The 20,578-nt window shown below is 57.1% G+C and overlaps 1 protein-coding gene across 2 annotated transcripts in view; it reads left to right on the forward strand.

Moving 5' to 3' along the window:
- Positions 1 to 18,651, forward strand: part of DIP2C (disco interacting protein 2 homolog C) — a 363,208-nt gene extending 344,557 nt beyond the window's left edge. The window contains exons 34-38 of one of the 2 annotated variants that reach the window (XM_032881692.1): positions 9,343 to 9,400; positions 10,980 to 11,054; positions 12,702 to 12,876; positions 14,331 to 14,454; positions 17,089 to 18,651. In XM_032881692.1, coding sequence (XP_032737583.1) covers positions 9,343 to 9,400; positions 10,980 to 11,054; positions 12,702 to 12,876; positions 14,331 to 14,454; positions 17,089 to 17,341 — 685 coding nt within the window. In that variant the 3' untranslated portion in view covers positions 17,342 to 18,651. The remainder of the gene's footprint in view (positions 1 to 9,342; positions 9,401 to 10,979; positions 11,055 to 12,701; positions 12,877 to 14,330; positions 14,455 to 17,088) is intronic. The other variant, XM_032881693.1, reaches the window with a different exon arrangement.
- Positions 18,652 to 20,578: the final 1,927 nt, after the last annotated feature.

The following is a 20,578-nucleotide window of genomic DNA, read 5'->3' on the forward strand; positions in this document are numbered from 1 at the left end:
TTGGTAGCTTCATATACAGACGTGAGTCCCCTTTCTTTGCTTCTCCGCCTTTAGAATGCAGCCCAGCGTAACCAGCCTGTCGAAGTTTCCCGAGCTGGCTGTGCAGGTGCGGAGCTCCGGAGCCGTGTCTGAGAGGTCCTGGCCGGGTGCGGGAGGCGGGTTCAGGCTCCCAGCCCCATACGAAGGACGAGCTCTTCCCCTCAATGTTTTCTGTACTTTTCCCCCATCCAGCATAGCATCACCTAGAGACCACAGACCTTTTAAACCATCACCTATTTCTGATCTTTGCACCTCATTCTGACACCTGCTGTCCCATCAGGAGATTCTGAGAGGAGGAGTGAGAGCTCCAGGGGGCTGGTCCGCACCAGTCACAGCTCTGCCACCAGCTGGCCATGTGACCTCAAACCACGTCTCTGAACCCACCAGCCTGCCCCGTCTCCTGCACGAGGGTGTCCAGAGCAGACTGCCAGGTCCCACCCCTCGTTACAGGTCCGCCTTTCCCCACCGGGTTCTGAATGATCGGGTGAGGTTTTTGAGTCCTTTCCACACTTCAAACATTTGCGGAGTTTTGATTAAGTGTTCCTTTCCTAGAACGTTTTAGGTTCTTCTGAGAAATTGTTCTGCAGTCTTTTTTCAGCAAAGATCAAATTTAAATTAAAAATAATGTATTGACGGGATAGTTTTGCCCCACTGGTTTATTCATTAACTCTTATCCCGAAGGCCTCTACCGGGTCCTCTAACTTGGAGCGGCAGATGAACTACGGGATGGCTGGGTAACTCTGAGTTTCAGACACAAGAGGCATCATTCCTCTAGTACAAATATGTCCAGAAACGCGTGGGTGAACGTATGCTTTAAAAAGCGTCCCTGTTGATCTGAAATTCACATTTAACCGAGCCCCTGTATTTCTGTTTGCTAGTCCGGCCCCTACCCCGAGATCAGACATCCGCCGCGTTCTCGCAGCCACCGTGTCACGAGTGCCGTGTCTTCTCTGAGGGAGAGATCTTGTTCATGCCCCGCATGTTCCCTGGGGGGGTCCCCACTGCAGATTGCTACCCCGTGCACTGATGTTTCCAGAGGAAGGTGGACACGGTCCCTGATTTCTCGTTGTGAGACGTGCACACGTGGCCAGAGTGATGAGAGCCCTTCCTGGGCACACTGTGCGGCAAGTCCGATCCTGCTGGTTTTGCGGGGTTCCGCGGTGCAGGGTAAGGCCTTGAGGAGCCCTCTTGTGTGGGGTCAGAACTTAGGCCCAGAGAAAGAGAAGGGGTCAGCAGACCCCCTGCCTTGGGCTGGGGTGTCGGCCAGACGGAGCAGAGCCCCCTCAGATCAGCCGTGCCATTAGAAAGGCTGCCCCATCGTGTTCTTGTTCTCTCCTCCCTCCTCATTCTGGTGTTGTGCACACACACCTTGTGGTTTGTAATTAAATGGCCCGGCCCAGAGTGAGTTTGGGTGGGTACAGGGAGAAGATGATGGAAAATACAAGTCTGTGAAAACCCGCTTTCTTACTGTCTGTGTGTTCAGCTTCTCTGTCTGTGTCCTGGTGAGTTTTTCTGCTCCCGCTGTTAACAGACTCACTACCACCATAAAACCCTGGGAAGCCCGTGTGATTGTAGGATCTGAGCGGAGCCAAGGGCAGCCAGCTAATACTGGCCCATGTGGCTGTCCTGCGGAGGCCCATCCCTCCTTGGAAAGTGAGAGTTATTTTAGAAGAAAGGAATCCTAGAGACTTCCCTTAAGGGAAGCATCTCTTTGCTTAAATAAACTTATTTCGGGAAGAGTCTCTTTGTGGAGGAAGAGATGGCCACGTGCTCAGACATGGGCCTGACCACAGCCTGGGGTGGGCACAGGGGACCCCAGGGCTGTGAGTGTGACATGCACCACGGAAGGACGGCATGGCTTCTGCCTCATGGGATTTACTCATGGTCTGCGTATTGAAGTGACGTATGGCCTCTTCCTGCACCACCTGTCCCCGACCGTGTAAGCGGTTGCTGCGAACAGGCCGGTACGGTGCTGCATCGGAGGGCGGCTCTATGTTTAGCTTCTTGAGGACCCTCCATGCCATTCTCCGGAGCGGCTGCCCTGGCTCGCGTTCCCACCAGCCGTGCACGAGGGTCCCGTTTCTCCGCATCCTCACCCGCACCCGTGGTTTCTCGTGCGGCTGATTTCAACCTCTCTGATGGGTGTGAGGGGATCCGTGGGACTTCATGGTGGTTTTGACACGAACTCCCGGTGGTCAGTGCTGCTGGGCGTCCTCCTGTGGACTTGCTGGCCGTGCATAGAGCTCTCTCGGAGAGGTAAGTATCTGTTCAAGTCCTTTGCCTGTTTTTCATCAGATTGTTTTACTTTGAGTGGTGGGAGTTCCTTCTGTGTGCTGGGTCTCAGTCCCTTCTTGGGACTTGCCAAGAATACCTGCCGTGTTCTCTCCCATCCCAGGGATGCCCTTTCGCTCTGTTGAGGTCGTCGAGGGCACAGGTCTTTGTTTTGGTGGGATCTGGTGTTTCCACCTTTTGCTGCCTGTGCATTGCTGTCCTAGTGCAGGGTTTGGGGATTTTTTTATGGGTTTTTTTGGTTGTTTTTTGTTTGTTTGTTTGTGGGTTTTTTTTTTTTTTTTTTCCAAATCCGACGTTAAGCTTCTGCCCTGTTTTCTCAGAACGTTCTTATCCTGCTAACTCTTATGTTCGGTGTTGACCCAACTTTGAGTTAAATGATTACAAATGATATTTTTATTTTTATTTTTTATTGATTTCTTTACGTAGACTCCATGCTAGGCATGGAACCCAGTGTGGGGCTTGAACTCACAGCCTGAGATCAAGACCCAGATTGAGGTCGAGAGCTGGACGCTTACCTGACCGGGCAGCCCAGGGGCCCCGAGTGATATTTTTAAAAGGCAGGGGCTGCATTTTTTGTTTAAATGTCGATTTCATAAAGAGAGAGAAGCTCTGGGAATGTTCCTCAGTAATGGAAGCTACAGACACGGGACAGCCAACCGCAAGCCCTGGTGCTCAGCGGGTCCTCGGCGTGGGGAGATGCCGGCGCGGCCGTCGCTGGGCTGACAGACGGAGCTGGGGTCGGGGCTCGGGTCGGGGCTCAGATCGGTGCTCTGTTGCGCACGGCCGCACTCTGACTCTGTGTGAGAGTCGCCCCCTCGGAGGATGTGATGGAGTACTGGGTAGCAGAGGGTCATGATGGAAGCAGCGTCCCCCCACCCGCCTTCAGAAAGACGCACACACCTTTGTGTGTGTGTGTGTGTGTGTGTGCGCGCGTGCGAGAGAGAGAGGGGGAGCAGGACAGAGAGCAAATGTGATTAAGCAAACGGGATAAAATGGTAGCAACAGGTGAACCTGACGAAGGGATATTAGAAGTGTTCTTTGTACTCCTTTCATGTTTGCAAGTTTTCTATAATTTTGAAATTACTTTCAGAGACATTTCTAGGAAATGATGCTCATAATGTATCAAGTCCAGAAACTGTTTTGCAGGGAAAGGTGTGCCTTAGACCGTCTGCTGGGAGGTAGCAGACCCAACACCCACTATTTGGGGTAGACACGGACCCACGTGGATGGGAACAGGGTGTCCGATGGAACCCAGCGTAGAAGCAAACACCGGAGCACCCTGGGGGGAGTTCCACGCCACCCTGTGCGCCCGGCGCGGGCTGTGCTGCACGTCTCCGTGGAGGGATCGGCTCTTCGACATTCTCGGAGGACGCCGCCGCCCAGCCGGGGTGTGGACAGGGGCAGGGGTCACACTAAGGGAGACAGCTGAGGGACATTCTCTCGGGAGGGAGGTCAGGCCAGCACAGAGGGGTACGTTGTGTTGAGTACGTGCCCTCGACCGGACGTGGTGAGAAGGGCTTCACCTCCGTGGTCTCCCTCCCCAAACGCACAACCTCCGTCCCCCGGGAGAGACACCAGATGGTTCCACAGACCGGCTCGCCCGGCTCCACACAGCTATCACGGGCATTAAAATGGAAGGTGTGAGCGACCGCACCAGCCCAGGGGGGCTACAGAGACGTGGGGACTGGACACCCCTTGGGGTGCAGGAGAAGGTCATTGGCCAAATACGATGACACATGGACTCGAGGTGACATAAAAGTGCTGTTGTGGCTGGTTCCTTAGTGGCAGCGGACGTCCCCCCCCTTCCACGCCCGTGCCTCTGGGTCCCGGACCGCAGTTATTACTGGGACCTGGTGGGGCCACCCTGGGCGTTTGGGCTCTTTGTGAATCTGAGACTGGCCTGGGGCGCCTGGGGGGCTCCGTCTGTGAGGTCTCTGCGTTCGGCTCAGGTCATGATCCCAGGGTCCTGGGATTGAGACCCCTTTTGGGCTCCCTGCTCAGGGGGAGCCTACTTCTTCCTCTGCCTCTGCCCCTCCCCACTACTCACGTGCACTTCTCTTGTTCATTGTCTCAAATAAACAAAATCTTAAAAAATAAAATAAAACTATCCCAAAAAATAAACGCTACTAGTTAAAAGGAAAAGCCTGGATGTCTGAAAAACAGACATTTTCCCTAAATTTAATTTGAATGAGTTTGCATCAAAACCTTAGGAATGGACACGGGGCTTGACCCATGCCCCGCCGAGGGTGCACAGACAAACACCAACAGGGAGAAAAAGGCTGCAAGGCTCCTTTCAGCCTGAGGGAAGGACGAGGAGAAACCAGAAATCAGGAGGGCTGCTGAGGGCGGGAGCATGTCAGGCTTGTAATTTTGTAGGAGGAGAGGCAGCGGTCACACGTAGGTACTCGGACAGTGGTTATAGGATGTAAGCGTGCTCCTCTGTTCTGCCTGCTGCCCTGGTTTTGGGGTGACTTCTGGGTTGGGGCTTCCGTGACCCCCCAGGCGTGGGGGTGCTAGAAACCTTTGCTGTCACCCTTCGCGGTCATCAAGGGCTGACCCCGGGGGCGAGCTTCCCTTAGAGGCAGCACGGCCTTCGGTGTGTCCTGCAGCGTCGCTCCTGCTGCGGGTGTGACTGTGTCGTCCCCGTTTGGCCTCGGATACGCTCCACCAGCCGCACAGGATGCCGCAGGCTACGCACCAGCCAAACCCGGACAGTAAAACGGGTCTCGTGTTCCTCCCTCTGCCTTGGCCTCCGGGAGGCTGAGGACGAGACTCAGCCACGGCACCAGCAGCAGGGACCCCACATCCTGGAGCATTTGCCACACCCCATCGTTAGGGGTCCCTCCCACCCACGTGCCCCCATCCCGCCGTCTTCTGGAACTTCAGAGGGTGCCATTATGTTGCATTCAGTCTTGTAGCTGCTTCAGACGCTGGAAGGATGTTTCTGTGAAAGCCCTGGGGTTTCTGGGAGCACGTCCATGGCATGGGGGGCAGGCGCAGAGCCACTCCTCTTCCTCTGGCGACGACTTTGGGTCCTGTCCCCTCCTCTGCGTCTGCTGTAGCCGAGCGGGTTGTGGCGATTGAAGGTGCAGACGGTGCTCGCCTTCCAGGTCACAGTGGCCACCAGGCAACCAGAGCTGGACAGCAGCGTGACGAGCAGGGACGGGGGACCCTATCCAGACGCTCCTGGCAGCCCTGGGGCAGGTAGTGTGACGTTGTGGTTGGTCCGCAGGTGGCCAGCTGCGTGGGGCAGTGTTGGTGGGCCTGGCCCAGGGCAGGAGTCGTGGTCCACAGACCCATGGCAGGTGGAGGAGGGGGTGAGTGTGGGGGAACTCATGAGACTGTGGTGGCCCCCCGGTGCATCCCACGAGGCCGGAGGAAGTCCTGAGGAGGAAGGACCCTTTGCAAGCGGATGTCTTGCTGCAGCGACCCTGCGTCACGCGGACAGCTGCCGCCTGGCAGGGCAGAGCTCAGGTCAGGGCAAAACTGTCCAAGTTCAGAGCACAAGGTGGGGTTTCATTGGGAATCATAAATCTGCCCCGCGTTCACCGTCTTCCTTGCTATCTCTTCCGGCAAAAGCCTGAGCTTCGCATCGTTAAGAAAGACTAGACAGGAAGCCGTGTTTTGGGGAGCCCCAGCTTTGTTCTTGAGCTTGGGAAGGTCAGCAATGAGCAGGGCTCCTCCTCTCCGGCGGCCCGGCCAGGTTAGAGGGGACGGGAGCGACCAACGCCCTGAGCGAGCTCGTGAGCTGCTGAGAACCCACGTCAGCTGGGGAAGGGGCTCTCGACCCTCTGGGAGCCGGCTCAGTGCACAGGGACGGCCGTGGGGGCAGCAAGGGCACTGGCAGGACATCTGCGTCCCTGGGCTGGCGGGTGTGTCGGCGGCTGCGTCATGTCCAGAGATCCTGCAGCGCCCGCCAGAGTCCCCCCGAGAGGGTCTCTGCTGTGGGCTCAGTCTGTCCCCTCTCGGGAGACAGGACCACTTTCTCTGCCCCGCGTCCCTGTGGAGGGACCCAGGCCGCTTGCTGGCGGACAGTCTGTGCCCACAAGCCCTCGCGTGTGCTGCCATGTGGCTGTAACCTTCCAGACCACTGGGAGAGGCAGTGCCCACGGCGGCCCCACAGCCACGGGCGGCAGGCGGGGGCCCACGGTCATGCAGGGCTCCTCCGACCTGACGCCAGCCGGCTCCGTGAGCGGTGCCCCCCCACGCTGAGGGGATTGCAGACCGAGCAGGGCTGCACCCACACAGGCCGCCCTTCTAGCTCACCGTGTGTCTCCATTCGTCTCTGGGAGCACGGAAAACCCTCTCTTCCCACGCATGTTGCAAGCGCAGGTCCCAGCACGTTCAGGAGTTGGCTCTGCCTGTTGGTCCCGGCAGGGCTGGGTTGGGTTTGGTCCTTTGCCGTCCACTGTTGGGGTGTTCCTCCTCCATGTGGACGGAGGGCAGTCTTATGTGGCATTAGTGGCTGGTTTGTGAGCGATGCCAGCACCCTGTCCCTGTTCCCACGGGGCTCGGACACAGAACGCCATTTCCATACTGGCCGGAGGAGAAACTTGTGGAAGAGCCTCTGTGACTCCACGTGTGGGACGAGGTCCCTCCTTCCGGATCAGACAGGGAAGGACGGGGCACAAGCAGTCCCTTCGAGCAGGATGAGGGCAGAGGAGGCTGACGTGTGTGTGTGGCCAGGAGCCCCGCTCGTGGGAGGAGAGCCTGCCCTTGTGCTGTCCCCTCTGACTGGCCAGGCCCCGGGCCCAGGTAGAAGCCTGCGGGGATGGGGAGCAGGTCCTGAACCCCGAGGCCAGTGTCCGGGGACATTGCCCTTCGTGTTCTGGTTCCACCCTTGACACCAGGATTTCCTCTCCCACATCCTCACGGTCCTGATGCAGTGGGCAGAGCTGCTGGGGCCGTCCAAAGTGCCCGGCGGGGCTTTCCGACGGCCTGAAGCAGCGACGGCTGTGTGTGCGCACAGCTGGCAGAGCAGACGTGTGTCTGGCTCCGAGCAGTGCTCCCCAGCCTGACTCCTGGCCATGGGGGGTACCTGCCCTGGGTATGGCCAGCTGTGGACCCCGGACAGCAGCCCTGCTCCTGCAGAGACTGGGGTGCGTCTGTGGGCCCTTTCTCCTTAGCCCATCCTTCTCTCCGCCACCCGCCCACTCCTGACTTTCCACCCAGTTCGGCTGCACGGCCCCGTAGCTTTCTCCATGTGCAGCAAATTACCGCTGTCCAGACGCTACTGTTGGGCAGCAAGCCGCCGGACACAGGCGCGCCCACGTCACCTGGTGCTCGCTCGGCACCGAGGCCCGGACTCCTGACCCCGCAAGAGCGGCGCGTCTGCCGGCTGCGTGCTGCAGCGAGGCCAGCCCCCGGGCCCTCAGTGCTGTGGCAAGGGCAGCCCTGAGTCCTGGCGCGGCCTACCTGGGCCGGAGGAGGGTCTGTGTCCCGCAGTTCTGGATGACTGCACCCAGCGCTAGCTTTGGACGGCAACGTCATCGGGCCTGACGGCATATTCTAGAACCGTGCGTGAGGTCCAGGCTGTTTTTCTCGGATGACCCCTCATCTCCCACCGTGAACATCAGGGTCTCTCTTAAGACAAACACCAGAGATCCGAGTGGTTCCCGTCAGATCCCAAATTGGAATAGTGAGTTTTCCACCTCACCAGGTCACTGCTGGCACCGGCCTGGCCCTCGCTCCCCCTCCCCGAGGCTGCCGAAGAGAAGGTGTCCACCCTCCATTCCTGCCCCAGCCCCGCGACTCGGCACCACTCACCCCACGCCGGCTCCTTCCACCTGCGACAGCAGAAGGCACCACACTCGGGGCCTAGAGGCCCCTCCAGCCCGCGCGCTGCCACCGGGCTTCCTCCTGCGGTGCCCCGGCACCTCTCCCCCAACCCCCTCTGTCTCGGGGGTACTTGTGAGTTAGGAGGAGGGTCGCCGTGATGGTGCGGGGGCGGGGGCAGGCGTGCTGAGCTCCCTTTCTCCGTGGGCGTGGAGACACACGACATCCCCCCTCAGTGCTCCCAACTCCGCTCCACAGCGTCCGGCCACGGTCTCCTGCAAGAACAACTATCCTTTAGATGGGGGACCAGTGACCGTCGCAGCCGTACGGGGCCGAGAGGGACCAGGCACTTAGGAGAAACGGTGGGCAGGGTTTAGCCAGCTCTGGCTGTGACCACACGAACGTTGTCTGCGGTTCTTTGTTGTTGTTCTTAAGATTTTCTTACTTATTAGAGAGTAATAAGTAAGCAGTAATAAGTAAGTAATAAGTAATAAATGATAAATAATAATAAGTAATAAATAAGTAATAAGTAATAAATGAGCAGGAGGAGCAGCAGAGAGACAGGGGGAGGCAGGCTCCCTGCCGAGCAGAGAGCCCTATGCGGGGCTCAATCCCAGGACCCTGAGATCATGACCTGAGCCGACGCCAGAGGCTTAACCCACGGAGCCACCCAGGCGCCCCTGCCCACAGTTCTTAAGATTAAATCGCCATTAAGTATTGTTTTAATGGAAAAGAGTTTCTTTTCTGAAAGAAGTTTTTGCTATCTGAGTCGGCTGGTCCTATCCCCTGGGGCCCAGACGCTCAGGCGTCAGACTCCTGCAGCCACCGACCTGGGCCTCCTGTTGCCTCAGCCCTGGGCCTCGCGGTCCCCACGGCCGGCCCCGGGTTCAGAGCTGTGGCGTGACGTTTAACTCCTGTCCTTTTCTGCAAGTGCTGAGTTCAGTCCTGCTTCCTCTGGGTGCGGAATCATTTTCCCAGCTGTTGTGCCGGCTTGGTGGCTGGGGCGTGGCCTCTGTCTCTGTGGCCTGTCCCATGTCTCTGTCTCCCCACCAGAGCTCAGCAGCCATCTGCTGCCGGACCACTTCTTCTTTGGTTTCTGAACTGTCTTTGCGTTGGATGGCGCTCACCAGCCGACCAAACGTTCCCCCGCCCGGCCCCGAGCAGGTGCTGACTGGAGGAAGGGCACCGTCGGCTCCTGAGCACGCACGTCATCACACCTTCTCTCTCTGTTTGCAGAGTCCGCTTGGTGGAAAGAGGCTCCCCTCACAGCCTGCCCCTCATGGAGTCAGGAAAAGTAAGTGCTGACGGAAGAAAGACGTATTTCTGGGGAAGTCTCAGGCTCAGCATGTGTGGGCTTTGACATTTCAAGAAATCCATCTTATAGAATATTTTCTCCAAAAAGCTTTCTTAAATGTAGTATTTCAGAACTGGGTTTGGCCATGAGTCCAGAAATTCCAACAACAGTGTTTTAAACAAGTTAGAGGTTTTTTTTTACTCTCACGTAAAAGAAATCATGAAAACTCCAGAGTCCGTACCCCTTCTGTCTTACTTGAGTTTGCACGGATTCCGTTCCCAAGGGTGCCTCAGGGTCCGAAGTGGCTGCTCCAGCTCCAGCCATCACTTCCACATTCCAGCAGCAGCAGAAGAGCAGGAAAAGGAAACTGCAGGTACAGAGCTCAGCAAGTCTCCTAAGCTGCCTCGCACCCACTTCGATACCACTGGCCAGAATCTGGTCACGCAGTCACACTGGCTGAAAGAAGTTGGAAACGCTGTATTAGTTCTGAATGTCCTGGGCCTAGGGGGGAAAAAGCTGGTACCGATTGCCGTGAAAGTGAATGAAGAGGGGCGGTCAGGGGACAGTGTAGTTCCTGTCACAGTGGGTGTGTTTTTTTATGTGGGTTAGAGGGCAAGACGTGTATTTATGGCTAAGTGAAGAGTTTTTCCTGTTTTTGGCCCCAGTTGTCCTGTCTGTCCTCCATCTGGCGCATTTCCAGGAGTGCCTTATGTCGCTTCGTCTACATGAGCTCCACTTAGAGTTCTTAGTACGAAGCTGGTTCCAAGGGGAGGATGCCGGGCTTGCCCACCCTAAGCCAGCCATTAGTGGGACGAAGGGACCAGAGCTGTCATGTCACACGTCAGACTGAAGGGACAGGACAGGACAGGACCTCTCACCAATGTTTTGCCAGATCTCAGAGTTTCCCATTAGCTGCACACGGGCAGTCCTCTAAACTACAGCACCAGCTTTTGCTGCATATGCATATGGTTTTAGTGAAATTCATAATGTCTCCAAGCCAAACGTCCATCGAGAAGGAAATGCGTGACACGGACATTCAGAGACGAGACACCGAGAGCCGGAGGGTGTTGAAGCGTGACTGAGAGCGAGAGCTGGACGGGCCTTCAGGTCAGAGCACGGCGGGACGCACCAGCTCTCCCACCATCCCTCCGTGGCGCTGGGCCGCACCCACCTGCGCTTTCAGGGTACTTGGGTCTCTGAAAACTTGACCCGTGACTTCCTTACCTCTGGGCTGACTGCAGGCCTGCCTCCACACTGGCGTCCCCTGATGTCATGCACAGTGTTGACTATAACTGGAAGATCAACTGAGAGCCCTGACGACGTCTTGCAAGCTGTGTTACATCGTTCATCCTGTTTTGATTCAGATCTTAATTTTAAAGTCACATTAACACAGGCTCCGTCACTGTAGTAACAAATGCGATAAGACGCAATTGCCACACGGTGATTACGTCATGCTGCGGTCCGGGATTTTGATTTAAAGCCATAGTACTTTCTCACCCTGAAGGCAAGGTCAAGGTCAACTCGTGCACAGCATGGACCTCTGTGTCCACTGACCAGAATGTCCTCCTTTCCCACATAGATACTTCCAGGGGTTCGGATCATAATTGCGAATCCAGAAACGAAAGGACCGTTGGGTGACTCCCACCTGGGTGAGGTGAGTTCCGAGGTGCCCCCTGGGAGAAGTGAGCTGCGGGGTGCCCCCTCGGTGAGGCAGGACATGGGCCCCCCCAGGTGAGGTGTGGGATGTCTGGATGAGGTGAGGACGGGCTGTCCTCAGAGATGGAGCCTCTGAGACCAGATGCGCCCTCCTGCTCTCCACTTCCGGCCTTGCCGACACCAGCAAACCCCTCCCCCCACCGCTAAGCCACCGTGAGTGTGACTGGATTGGGTGGGTCGCCACGGACTGGCCGGAAAGTGACCGGAAATGAGCTTTACTGCTTCGAGGAGTTGTGCAAGTTCAGGTTAGAGAGTGGAACTCCGTAAGGAAGCGCGGATGGTTCTCTTCGAAGAACTGGGGAGGAGAAAACGTGGGCTGAGGTTCCTCATGTCGAGGCTCTCACATTTCCCATGCCCTGGCCGTGGCTGCTGAGAATTCGTCTGGGAGGGGATGGAGCAGTGGGCACGGAGCTCACGGCCACGGCCTAGAGTCCTAGCGTATCCGTTTCTGTAGCAAGCGGGTTCGGGAATGACGGGTGTTTTCCGTGGTCGGAAGCCCTTCCGCTCGCTCACGCTCACCACGAGACCTTTCCCGGCCGACCCGCTGTCCCCAGTCCGCCACCCACCCAGCTCGGCCAGCCATGGAGGACGGAGAGGACATCGGGGAAGGGTGCCAACACCTCTCCTTCCCTCCCGCTGTCTCCGAGGCCGAGCCCTCCGTATGTGCTGGGCAGCCCCTCTCCTGGCTGCGGGGTCACTGGCCCTGTGTGGTGGGCTTTCCCTCCCTCCCTCCAGACCTGCCCCGTAGTAGCTGACACCCCATTAGAAACCCCACCACTCAACATACAGGGAGCCAGCTGGCGGTTGGCAGAGGGGAGGAGGTGCGCAGGGGTGAGGGGTGAGGGGATGGAGAGGAACACACTGCGGCTGTGAGGTGAGTGAGGACGGGGAGTGGACAGTGCGGCTTGGGGAGTCAGCGACGGGATGCGATGATGTTGCTGGGGGACTGGTCACTGCCCCGTCACGCAGACAAATGTCCGGTCGCTCCGCTGTGCACAGGACACACTGGTGACCTCGTGGCTTGGCCTCCTTCAGGGGACGCTTCTCCCGGAGGCCTGGCGCCTCTGTATAAAGGGCGGTGTGAGTGCCGGGCGCTGTCCAGGCTCCATTTCTCTGCAGGCTGGGGCTTGGCCCCTCATTCCACGTTCTCAATCAGAGCGGAGGTGACGGAATTCCATAGAAGCTGCATTCGGGGATGCTTTCCCAGATGAGAATGGGGAGGACGGCGCACTGCCCTGGGCGCCTGAGCAAGAGCCCCCTCACTGTTGCTTTCTGACCGGGGCTGTGTCTTACTGAGAAGACTGTGCACGGGAGAGCCAGGCAGGGGTTCTATCTGCCCGTGGACCGTGTCGCTTCTGTCCCTGCTGACGCGGGGCGCCCGGGAGGCTGTGGGTGCCTGGTGGCAGACACATTTGATGTGCTCACTTCAAAAACCCTCTGGGCGTTTTCACGGGCTCCTTGCGAGGGGGACATTGTCACTGTTTGCTTAGTGGCTCTTGACCAGGGGAAGCGGTGTTGTCCGCGTGAGGTTACTGCAGACCCCCCACCCCCAGGCGAGCTCCCGGCTCTGTTGCTTCCTTCGCAGATCTGGGTTCACAGCGCCCACAACGCCAGTGGCTACTTCACCATTTACGGAGACGAGTCCCTCCAGTCAGACCACTTCAACTCAAGGTTAAGTTTTGGAGACACGCAGACAGTCTGGGCGCGGACAGGCTACTTGGGGTTCCTACGGAGGACGGAGCTCACGGACGCAAACGGAGGTAAGAGCCCGGGCGGTGAGTGGAGAGGCCGGGCCGCAGCCCCAAGAGCACGCTGTGTGCGCGTGCTGCTCAGCAGCGGGGATGCAGCTGGGCGGGAAGGAGAGGAGGGTCAGCATGAGTCCACACGCCGAAGCCACATGTCCCAGACTCTGTGCTGTCCTGCAGCCAAGGACAGGTTTGAGCCAGGGACAGGAGCCAGGACGCTGCTCCATGCAGCAGACAGACCCCTCGCCACCGGGCAGCTGCCCCGTCCCACCGAGGGCCGCCCGAGACCCATGCTGGACAGCGGCCGCAGGGGCACACTCACTGCTCTCTGCGGGGACTGTCCCGGGCCTGGCTTGTCAGGAGAGGGAGGTCGGGAGGCGCTCAGGCCTCGGGCAGGCGGGTAGAGGCTGCTGCCCCCTCCTCCAAATGAGGCTGGTGCCTGGCCGGAGAGTTCTAGAAAGTGCAAACACAAAGGCCTCCGTGCTGGGGAAATCTGAGCTCCCGGCGCCACTCAGAGGAGAGGCGGGACCCCGTTACTTCAGCGGGTGCGGTGCTCACGGGGCTTAAACCTGGCTGAACTGGCGTGTATTTAGAGGAAAACACAAAAATATTTTGGCATCACATCGGCAGTTTGGGAAAACCGTAGACTGTTTTCTTTGGGCGTGGTCTCTGGGATTCCCGTGAAGTACCGAGCGAGTCCGGGCCGTGGTGACCCAGACCCCCAGGGGAGGGATGGTCATCCTGCTGGACGCGGGGGCTCTGGCACAGCCCTGCCGCCGTGTCCTCACTTCGGGCCCCAGAGGTGGGACGCCTGCCGCAGTCGTGGAAACCAGCAGATCAAGCCTCCGTCTCACCCGACTTGGGTTCCCGGTCTTCTGTCTGCCGATCACTTCTTCAGGCTCTTCCCGATACACTCACTACCCTAAAGCTGAAGGGGTCTCCTTAGCTTTAAGGGAAGATGGACCGACGTCCCGCTGTCGTGTCCGAGGTTTGCATGAGGGATCGCGTGAGCTAAGGGGTCTCTGTTCGCGGACGTTACCAGAGACTGCTCGCTCGTCCCGCTCGGAGCCGGGTTTCTAGCAGCTCTGACCTCATGGGACACGGTCCGAGGGCACGGGGTTTGGTTTAGGCTGTGCTGCGTGCTGACCTGTGGCTCTGGGAGATCACGGTGTCCGTCGGCGCCCATGGGGCGGAGGGGCCCCAGAGGAGGAGGAGACAGTGTCCCGGTGTGCAGAACTGGGGCGGGTGCGCACGGGGCCCCGTGGTGCCAAGGTGCACGGCTGGCCAGGCTGGTGTCCGGGGCGCCCGGTGGTCCCAGTGGCCCGGACGCATGAGAGAAAGGGACCAGCAGCCTGCGCTCAGCGACCCCGTGCCTCAGCCACTGTGTCTGACGCGGGTGGTTTAACCTTCAGTCCTCACGACGCAGCCGCGTTGTGCGGAGGCTCACACACGTTCCCCGCCCCCCGCAGAGCGCCACGACGCCCTGTACGTGGTAGGCGCGCTGGACGAAGCCATGGAGCTGCGGGGCATGCGGTACCACCCGATCGACATCGAGACCTCGGTCATCCGAGCCCACAAGAGCGTCACGGAGTGGTGAGTGGGGCGGGCGCGTCGGGCGTCCGAGGGCCCCGTGCGGGCAAACGGGTTTGTGCTCCACTAGCTCTGGGATTAAGAGCTTGGCTAGAAGGGAGCACTGTCGGCCTGCAGGCCGTGTCCCACGCGTCCCCAGAGGACACGGTACTGACCCCTGGGGGGCAAGGCCCAGGAGGCCAGGTGGTCGCTGTTTGTTTTGTTTCCGAGAGCCGGATGGATGTGCACACACAAGCAGGCCCTGAAACATGGGCGCACCCCATGGATGCCTGTCCTGCTGGGAGCTGTGACCGGTTCCCATGGGGAAGGCTGAGAGGTGGAGAAGGGGACCCGCCCGAGGTACAACCAGAGGCCAGTGACCAGGCAGACAGGGCCCTCGGGGACGTGGGGCTCGCCATCCCAGAGCACGGCTTCCTGCCTCCTGCTGCATGGGGCTGGCCTGGGGGCGTCGCAGGCCCTCGGGGCCCCTGCATGGTGGCCCTGGTGCAGGACGCTGGTGCACAGCTGTAGGTTCACTGGTCCGCTTGGCCCACAGCTGCCGGGACCCGTGTGCTCTCGGGCTCAGCAGCCAAGGGAGCCACGTGCCAGAATGTCCCCCGAGCAGTCCCTCCTCGTGGGGACGGGAGCCTGAGTTCTTCACTGCCCCTTGGGAACGGATAGCAGGGGGGTATCTGTGGCCTTTGACGGCGGCTCAGCCGCGTGGAAGAGACAGCGCGCTGGCGACCCCACATGCAGCCCCGTGCTTCCGACGTGGCGCTGTCCTCTCACCCCGAGGCTGCAGGAGCCGCCTGTGCACGTGAGTGTGGACAGGAGCCAGGACTCCTGGAGAGACAGGCACACGGGGACGGCACGGGGCTAGCTCTGTCTCCGCGCCGCTAGCTCGACGCGCCAGCGACCGCCTCCCAGGCTTGTTCTTCCTGCCGCAAGCATTTCCCTCTGGTGGCAAAGGGCTGTTTCCACCTTCGGGGTCTGTGACGGGGGCTCCCTGCCGCCCCCTGGGGTGTGTTCTAAGCCCTGCCATTGCCCCCTGCCCCGTGGCCCGCTCGCTGATGCGTGTGCGGTGTCGCACTCACCTCGCCTCAACACGCGCACCCACAGTTCCGTCCTGCGGGGCCCCATCCATCGGAGACCGCCCAGCTGAACCTCCGTTGTTCCCGCTCCTTCTCACCTCCCCTGGCCCCGCCTGGGCTCCCCTTCCAGTGCACCCGCTAGTGACTGGCTGCACGGCGAGGGCGGACGCTCGCGTCCCTCCGTGGGGCTGTTTCATGGAGGTGAGGGCCAGCTAACCTCATCCGGGCCAGATCCCGCCTTCTCATCTGTCGTCTCCAGTGTCGGCCATCTCTGGCTCTGGGAGGACGATGCCCCTCCAGCCCGTAGCTCCCTGGCAAACCCGGTTCTTGATCCTGCGTCGTAAGCGCCAGACGCTGTAATAAAATTATACCCAGGTGGCTGCTATGATATAAAATCTGTGGTGTCCCAAACTCAGTGTGGGCTCACTTGGGCCACACAGAGCAATATTTTAGTGTCATAAAGGGCCCTAGTACGGGAATGTGGCACCAGCACATCCTGGAAACGGACCTTAGCAGGACCGTTGCTGAGCCGTGCACTCATCACAGGGGACTCCGGAAGCAGTCGCCTGCGGGACCCTTTCTCCAGTATTTCCCTTCCACGCTGACGTGTGTATGGGTCTCACTAAACAAAACGTGTGTATTTTTCTGACCAGACCTACCCATACGGTCGTAGGGAACAGTAGTGCGTTTCCCAAACACTTGCTGCCCCCTGGACCCTTCTCGCCCGCGGTCCACCGCAGGCCCCTGGAGCCCGGCGGCCGACAGGCCTCCCCTGACCACCGCCCCCACCAGCCCGTAGACCGTGGGCTCCAGGAGCAACGCCTGCTAAGGCCCCGTAACCACCCGTTTACAGACCAGCCTAGGAAACGCAGGCAGCTTAGGCTCCCACACACTGGCCAGACCCAGGCTTCCGGGCCGCCCTCCACTGAAAGATCCCAAACAAAGGGCTTCTGGGTGAGTCTGAGTGAACCTTCATGGTTCCCCTCCCGCTGCCAGACACCCCTCCCAGAGCGAGTGCTGCAGCAGTCTGCTGCTGGGCCCCCACGTCTGCAGCTGACCGCTGGGGTGTCTGCCCCAGTGCGACCGGGGCCCGTGGTCAGCCGGACACAGAGCTGGTGGCGGTCCGTGTTTCTCTCCCTCCCGTGACGTCCCCCTCCTGCTGTGGCAGAGGGAGGTCAGGACAGGTCCCAAACCCCTCGCTGCTCTGCAGCCTGTGCCCACTCTCCACTGACCAGGCCCGAGGACAGGACTGCATCTGAGGGGCCCCATGCACACGTGCTGGGGCGCCTGGGGTGCCCTGGCACCCCGTGCCCCACGGCCACAGCTGTCAGGGTGCTGCTGGCACGGAGATCCCCTGCGTGCACGGGAGCCGCCATGAGCGCTGGCCGCTAGGAAACTCTGCCCACGGGAGTGAGTGCGGCCACTTAGCGAGCTAACGGCCACGGGCTCAGAGAGACCGTCGGTGCGCGGGCAGGTCAGGAAAGAACCAGGTGGAACTTCTCGGGAAGCAGGCACAGTTGTCACGGAAACGCCTCACGGTCTAGCGACGGTTTTCTCTGTCTTACAGCGCGGTGTTCACCTGGACTAATTTGTTGGTGGTCGTGGTTGAGCTTGATGGGTCAGAGCAGGAAGCCTTGGACCTGGTGCCCTTGGTGACCAACGTGGTCCTGGAGGAGCACTACCTGGTGGTGGGGGTCGTGGTCGTGGTGGACATCGGCGTCATCCCCATCAACTCCCGGGGAGAGAAGCAGCGGATGCACCTGCGAGACGGGTTTTTGGCCGACCAGCTGGACCCCATCTACGTGGCATACAACATGTAGCGTCATCTCTGGCTCCCACAGACTTTTCTAGGAAAGTAACCGTTTCTATCAGTGTCCCAAACGTTTGCAGACACGGGGGCGACATTCACCGGAACGGAGCCTCTGTTCGCGCGGCGGTGAGACTTTCCGTAGCAGTCCTGATTGGCATGGGGGTGGAACGTGGAATGTGCATTACCACTGAAGCTTGCTCAGAAGGACTTTGGATTACTGCCTTCGGTTTGTTGGAAAAACCCATTTCAAAAACTTTCTTTTCTTTTTTTTTTAATTATTGAATAATAAGTGCTTTCTTCGTAAATGTGGTATTTTGTTAAGCCAAAATAGCAATTAAAAAAATATTCTGCCCTCCAGGTGGGTTCTTTTAAACAATTTATGTAGTGTGACAAAGAATTGTTTTCTCTGTTTAATGTGTCATGAAATCTTAATGACATGAACCTTGTTACTAATTTAAGCCATTGCTAGATTTCATCCTTTTAGGAAAGTTTGTTGAGGTACGAGAAAACCTTCCAAATAGCACCTTCCAATTAGATTTTAGCAGCTTTCTTTGTCAGAAGTGTGCTGGAGAAACAAAGGCTAACATACAGCCTTTGAAGTTAGCATAGAGTGAGAAGAAATTATAAATAAGGTGTATTTCGGCAACTATCTTGCAGATACCTTTGTACTAAACTAAAAAGATAAAATAAGTTAACTTCTTCACATGTAATTATGTACAAAACGTTTAATTTATTTTGATCTCTTTAGAAGTATAAAAGAGAAAAACATTCAAGAACATTAAAGTCTTGTAATGTTTGCTAATATAAAAAAAGTGTTGTATTATCTTGCGTGGATAGTATCACAACAAATATATATATATATGAAATATAAATTCACTAATGAACAAAGGAGATTTTAAAGTTTAAAATGCAGAAGCTGTCACTTGCATGGTGTTCCCCTCACTGTACTGTAGATAAAGCGAGATTGTCTCACACCCACTTTGCTGACACGAGCAATCCCGGATTGCCTGTAGCCCGGTCTACCTGTTTCTTCTAGAACCAGAGACCAGCAAGTGAAGTTGTTGCCATCTCAGAGATGGGGAAGGAATCGGAGGCTAAACGTGCACTATTTTCCCTTTGCCGTGGGGGCAGCGGTGAGCGGTCTGTGCCAGTGCGTGCTTGCGACACTGAGCGGGCATCAGGGAAGGCAGGTGGTGAGCGCCACTGTTCTCTTAGCTGCAAGAATTCCTTGTTCTTCATCATTTTTGTTCACGTCACCCTTTCTGGTCCTTGGTATGGAAAGGAATGCTCTTCCGTGGTGGTTTGCACCGGTTGCGTCGATTCCCCTCAGATGGCTGTCGTCCGGAGTGGACAGACTGTCCAGAACAGCTGTAAGGGAAAAGACTCACAGAGGAGACCGTCCCCTCGGCCAGCTCTGTGGGGCTCCCCCGCCCAGCGCGAGCAGAACCTGCAGGGACCCCTCCTGAGCTGCCCGGGAACTCCTCACAGAGCCACCGGCTGGAGCGAGAAAGCCCCCCAGCTGCCTTCATTTCGCCACCTGTGGATGACACGTTTCTGATTTCCGTCTCGCTGCTGCTGCTGCTGCTGCCGCCTCACACACCTTCCGGTTTCCTCGTCTCATCTGTACACTCCTCGATCAAGTTGGCCCCTCTGTGTCCAGCCCAGAAGAGGTATCCACTGTCCAAGTGTGATTTCTCTTGTAACTGCCCCAATATGACCCTGCAGTGGCTCTCGTTGCTAGAAATGCATGACCAAGATTGTTGCTGGGCAAACCTTAGAGTCTCTCTTCATTATACCATAGGCGATGTCTTCATCCGCCTTTGCTGTATGCGCCAGCAGTAAGCCCTTTGCTAAAAGAGAGTTTTGTTTGACTTCCGAGATCCAAGGCTGTTTTTTTAAAAATTTTAAGTGGCTTTTTAAAAAATTTGTCTGCATGTGGGGTGCATCCTTCCATCTCCACAAATTGTTTGATTTTTAAATATTGTTTGAGTTCATCTCTGTGTGTGAATCTTTCTCTACACGCTTCAGATACACATTCCTACAGTCTTCTGCTTCCTAAGGGGGAAAAACCCCACCACACGCAGGAAAAGACCTTTTCTTAACACACACCCACCTTGTTTAAGGGGAAGGAGGTTTAAGGTGTCAGGTAAGACACTGACTAGGAAACACAGCTACAGGGTAATTGTGAGGTCGAGCTGATGTCGGAAGCAAACAAATCAGGTTATCACTTCCAAGTATGACCTTCACCATGTCAGCTTCACGGGCAAGGGGGGGCGGTCGTGCACGTGGTTAGGGACGTCCTGTCATCTCTCATGTTAGCGCTGAGGTCCAGAGGGTTGGGGGCTGGGATCGAAGGTCGTTTGTGCAAGAGGAAGGAAATATTCAGCAATAAAGAAGGATTGTTCTGTATTAGAAATTGTGCCGTAGATAAATCATCCATGGGAATGTAACAATGTTTGTCTCGTGACCTTGTGCTTTTGAAGTCAGACAAAACCGTGTAATCAACTTGCACAAAGAAGGGTACACAATGAACATTGAAACACAGACCTAACCCAACAGGGCGGCTTCCTCATGGTGCTCGTTTATTATGTATATTTAATCCTGCTTGACACTTTACCCACGGGAAACTGCCCCTTTTATCAGTTGAATGTTAGCAGCGTTATTTCATAGAGTGTGTGACTGGTTAGAGAAATTCATGTACTCAACCAATCACGGTTTCAAACAAAATTTTTATGTGCAAAGGACGGCAACCTTCTCGTATGTTAAACCACCGGTAAGCTTTGTACATCTGTGATAACGCCTGTTTTATATTCAAATGAACAAATAAAAGCTTTTATTTTTGTTGCTCTGAAAATAGCAGTTTCTTAATTGGTCCCTGGAACACTGTCTGGGCCGGCTTCCACCCCGGGAAGGAAGTGACTCCTGCAGGGACGCGGGAAATGTATCTCACTCTGTTTACATAATTTGTTGCATTACTTACTAGTACGGATGATCATACTTTGAACGATGTTTAAATTTTGATGTGGGCATTTACTGCTTAAAAAATTCCTATGGCAACAAATGTTTTGTGAAATGTTTTTTTTTTTTTATTCTTTTAAATATATCTAAATATATTTGTTCACATTTGCTGCAAGTGTACAGATTCTTGGTAGATTTGGGGACAAAGAGGAAGCACGAGTGCAAACGCCTCCCGTCGGCCGAGGGACCGGGACCCCGCGTGTGGGCACCGGGCTGCGGCTCCTCCGTC

This window comes from Lontra canadensis, unplaced genomic scaffold, assembly GCF_010015895.1.
Source record: "Lontra canadensis isolate GAN:19392208 unplaced genomic scaffold, GSC_riverotter_1.0 scaffold76, whole genome shotgun sequence".
Lineage (NCBI taxonomy): Eukaryota > Metazoa > Chordata > Mammalia > Carnivora > Mustelidae > Lontra > Lontra canadensis.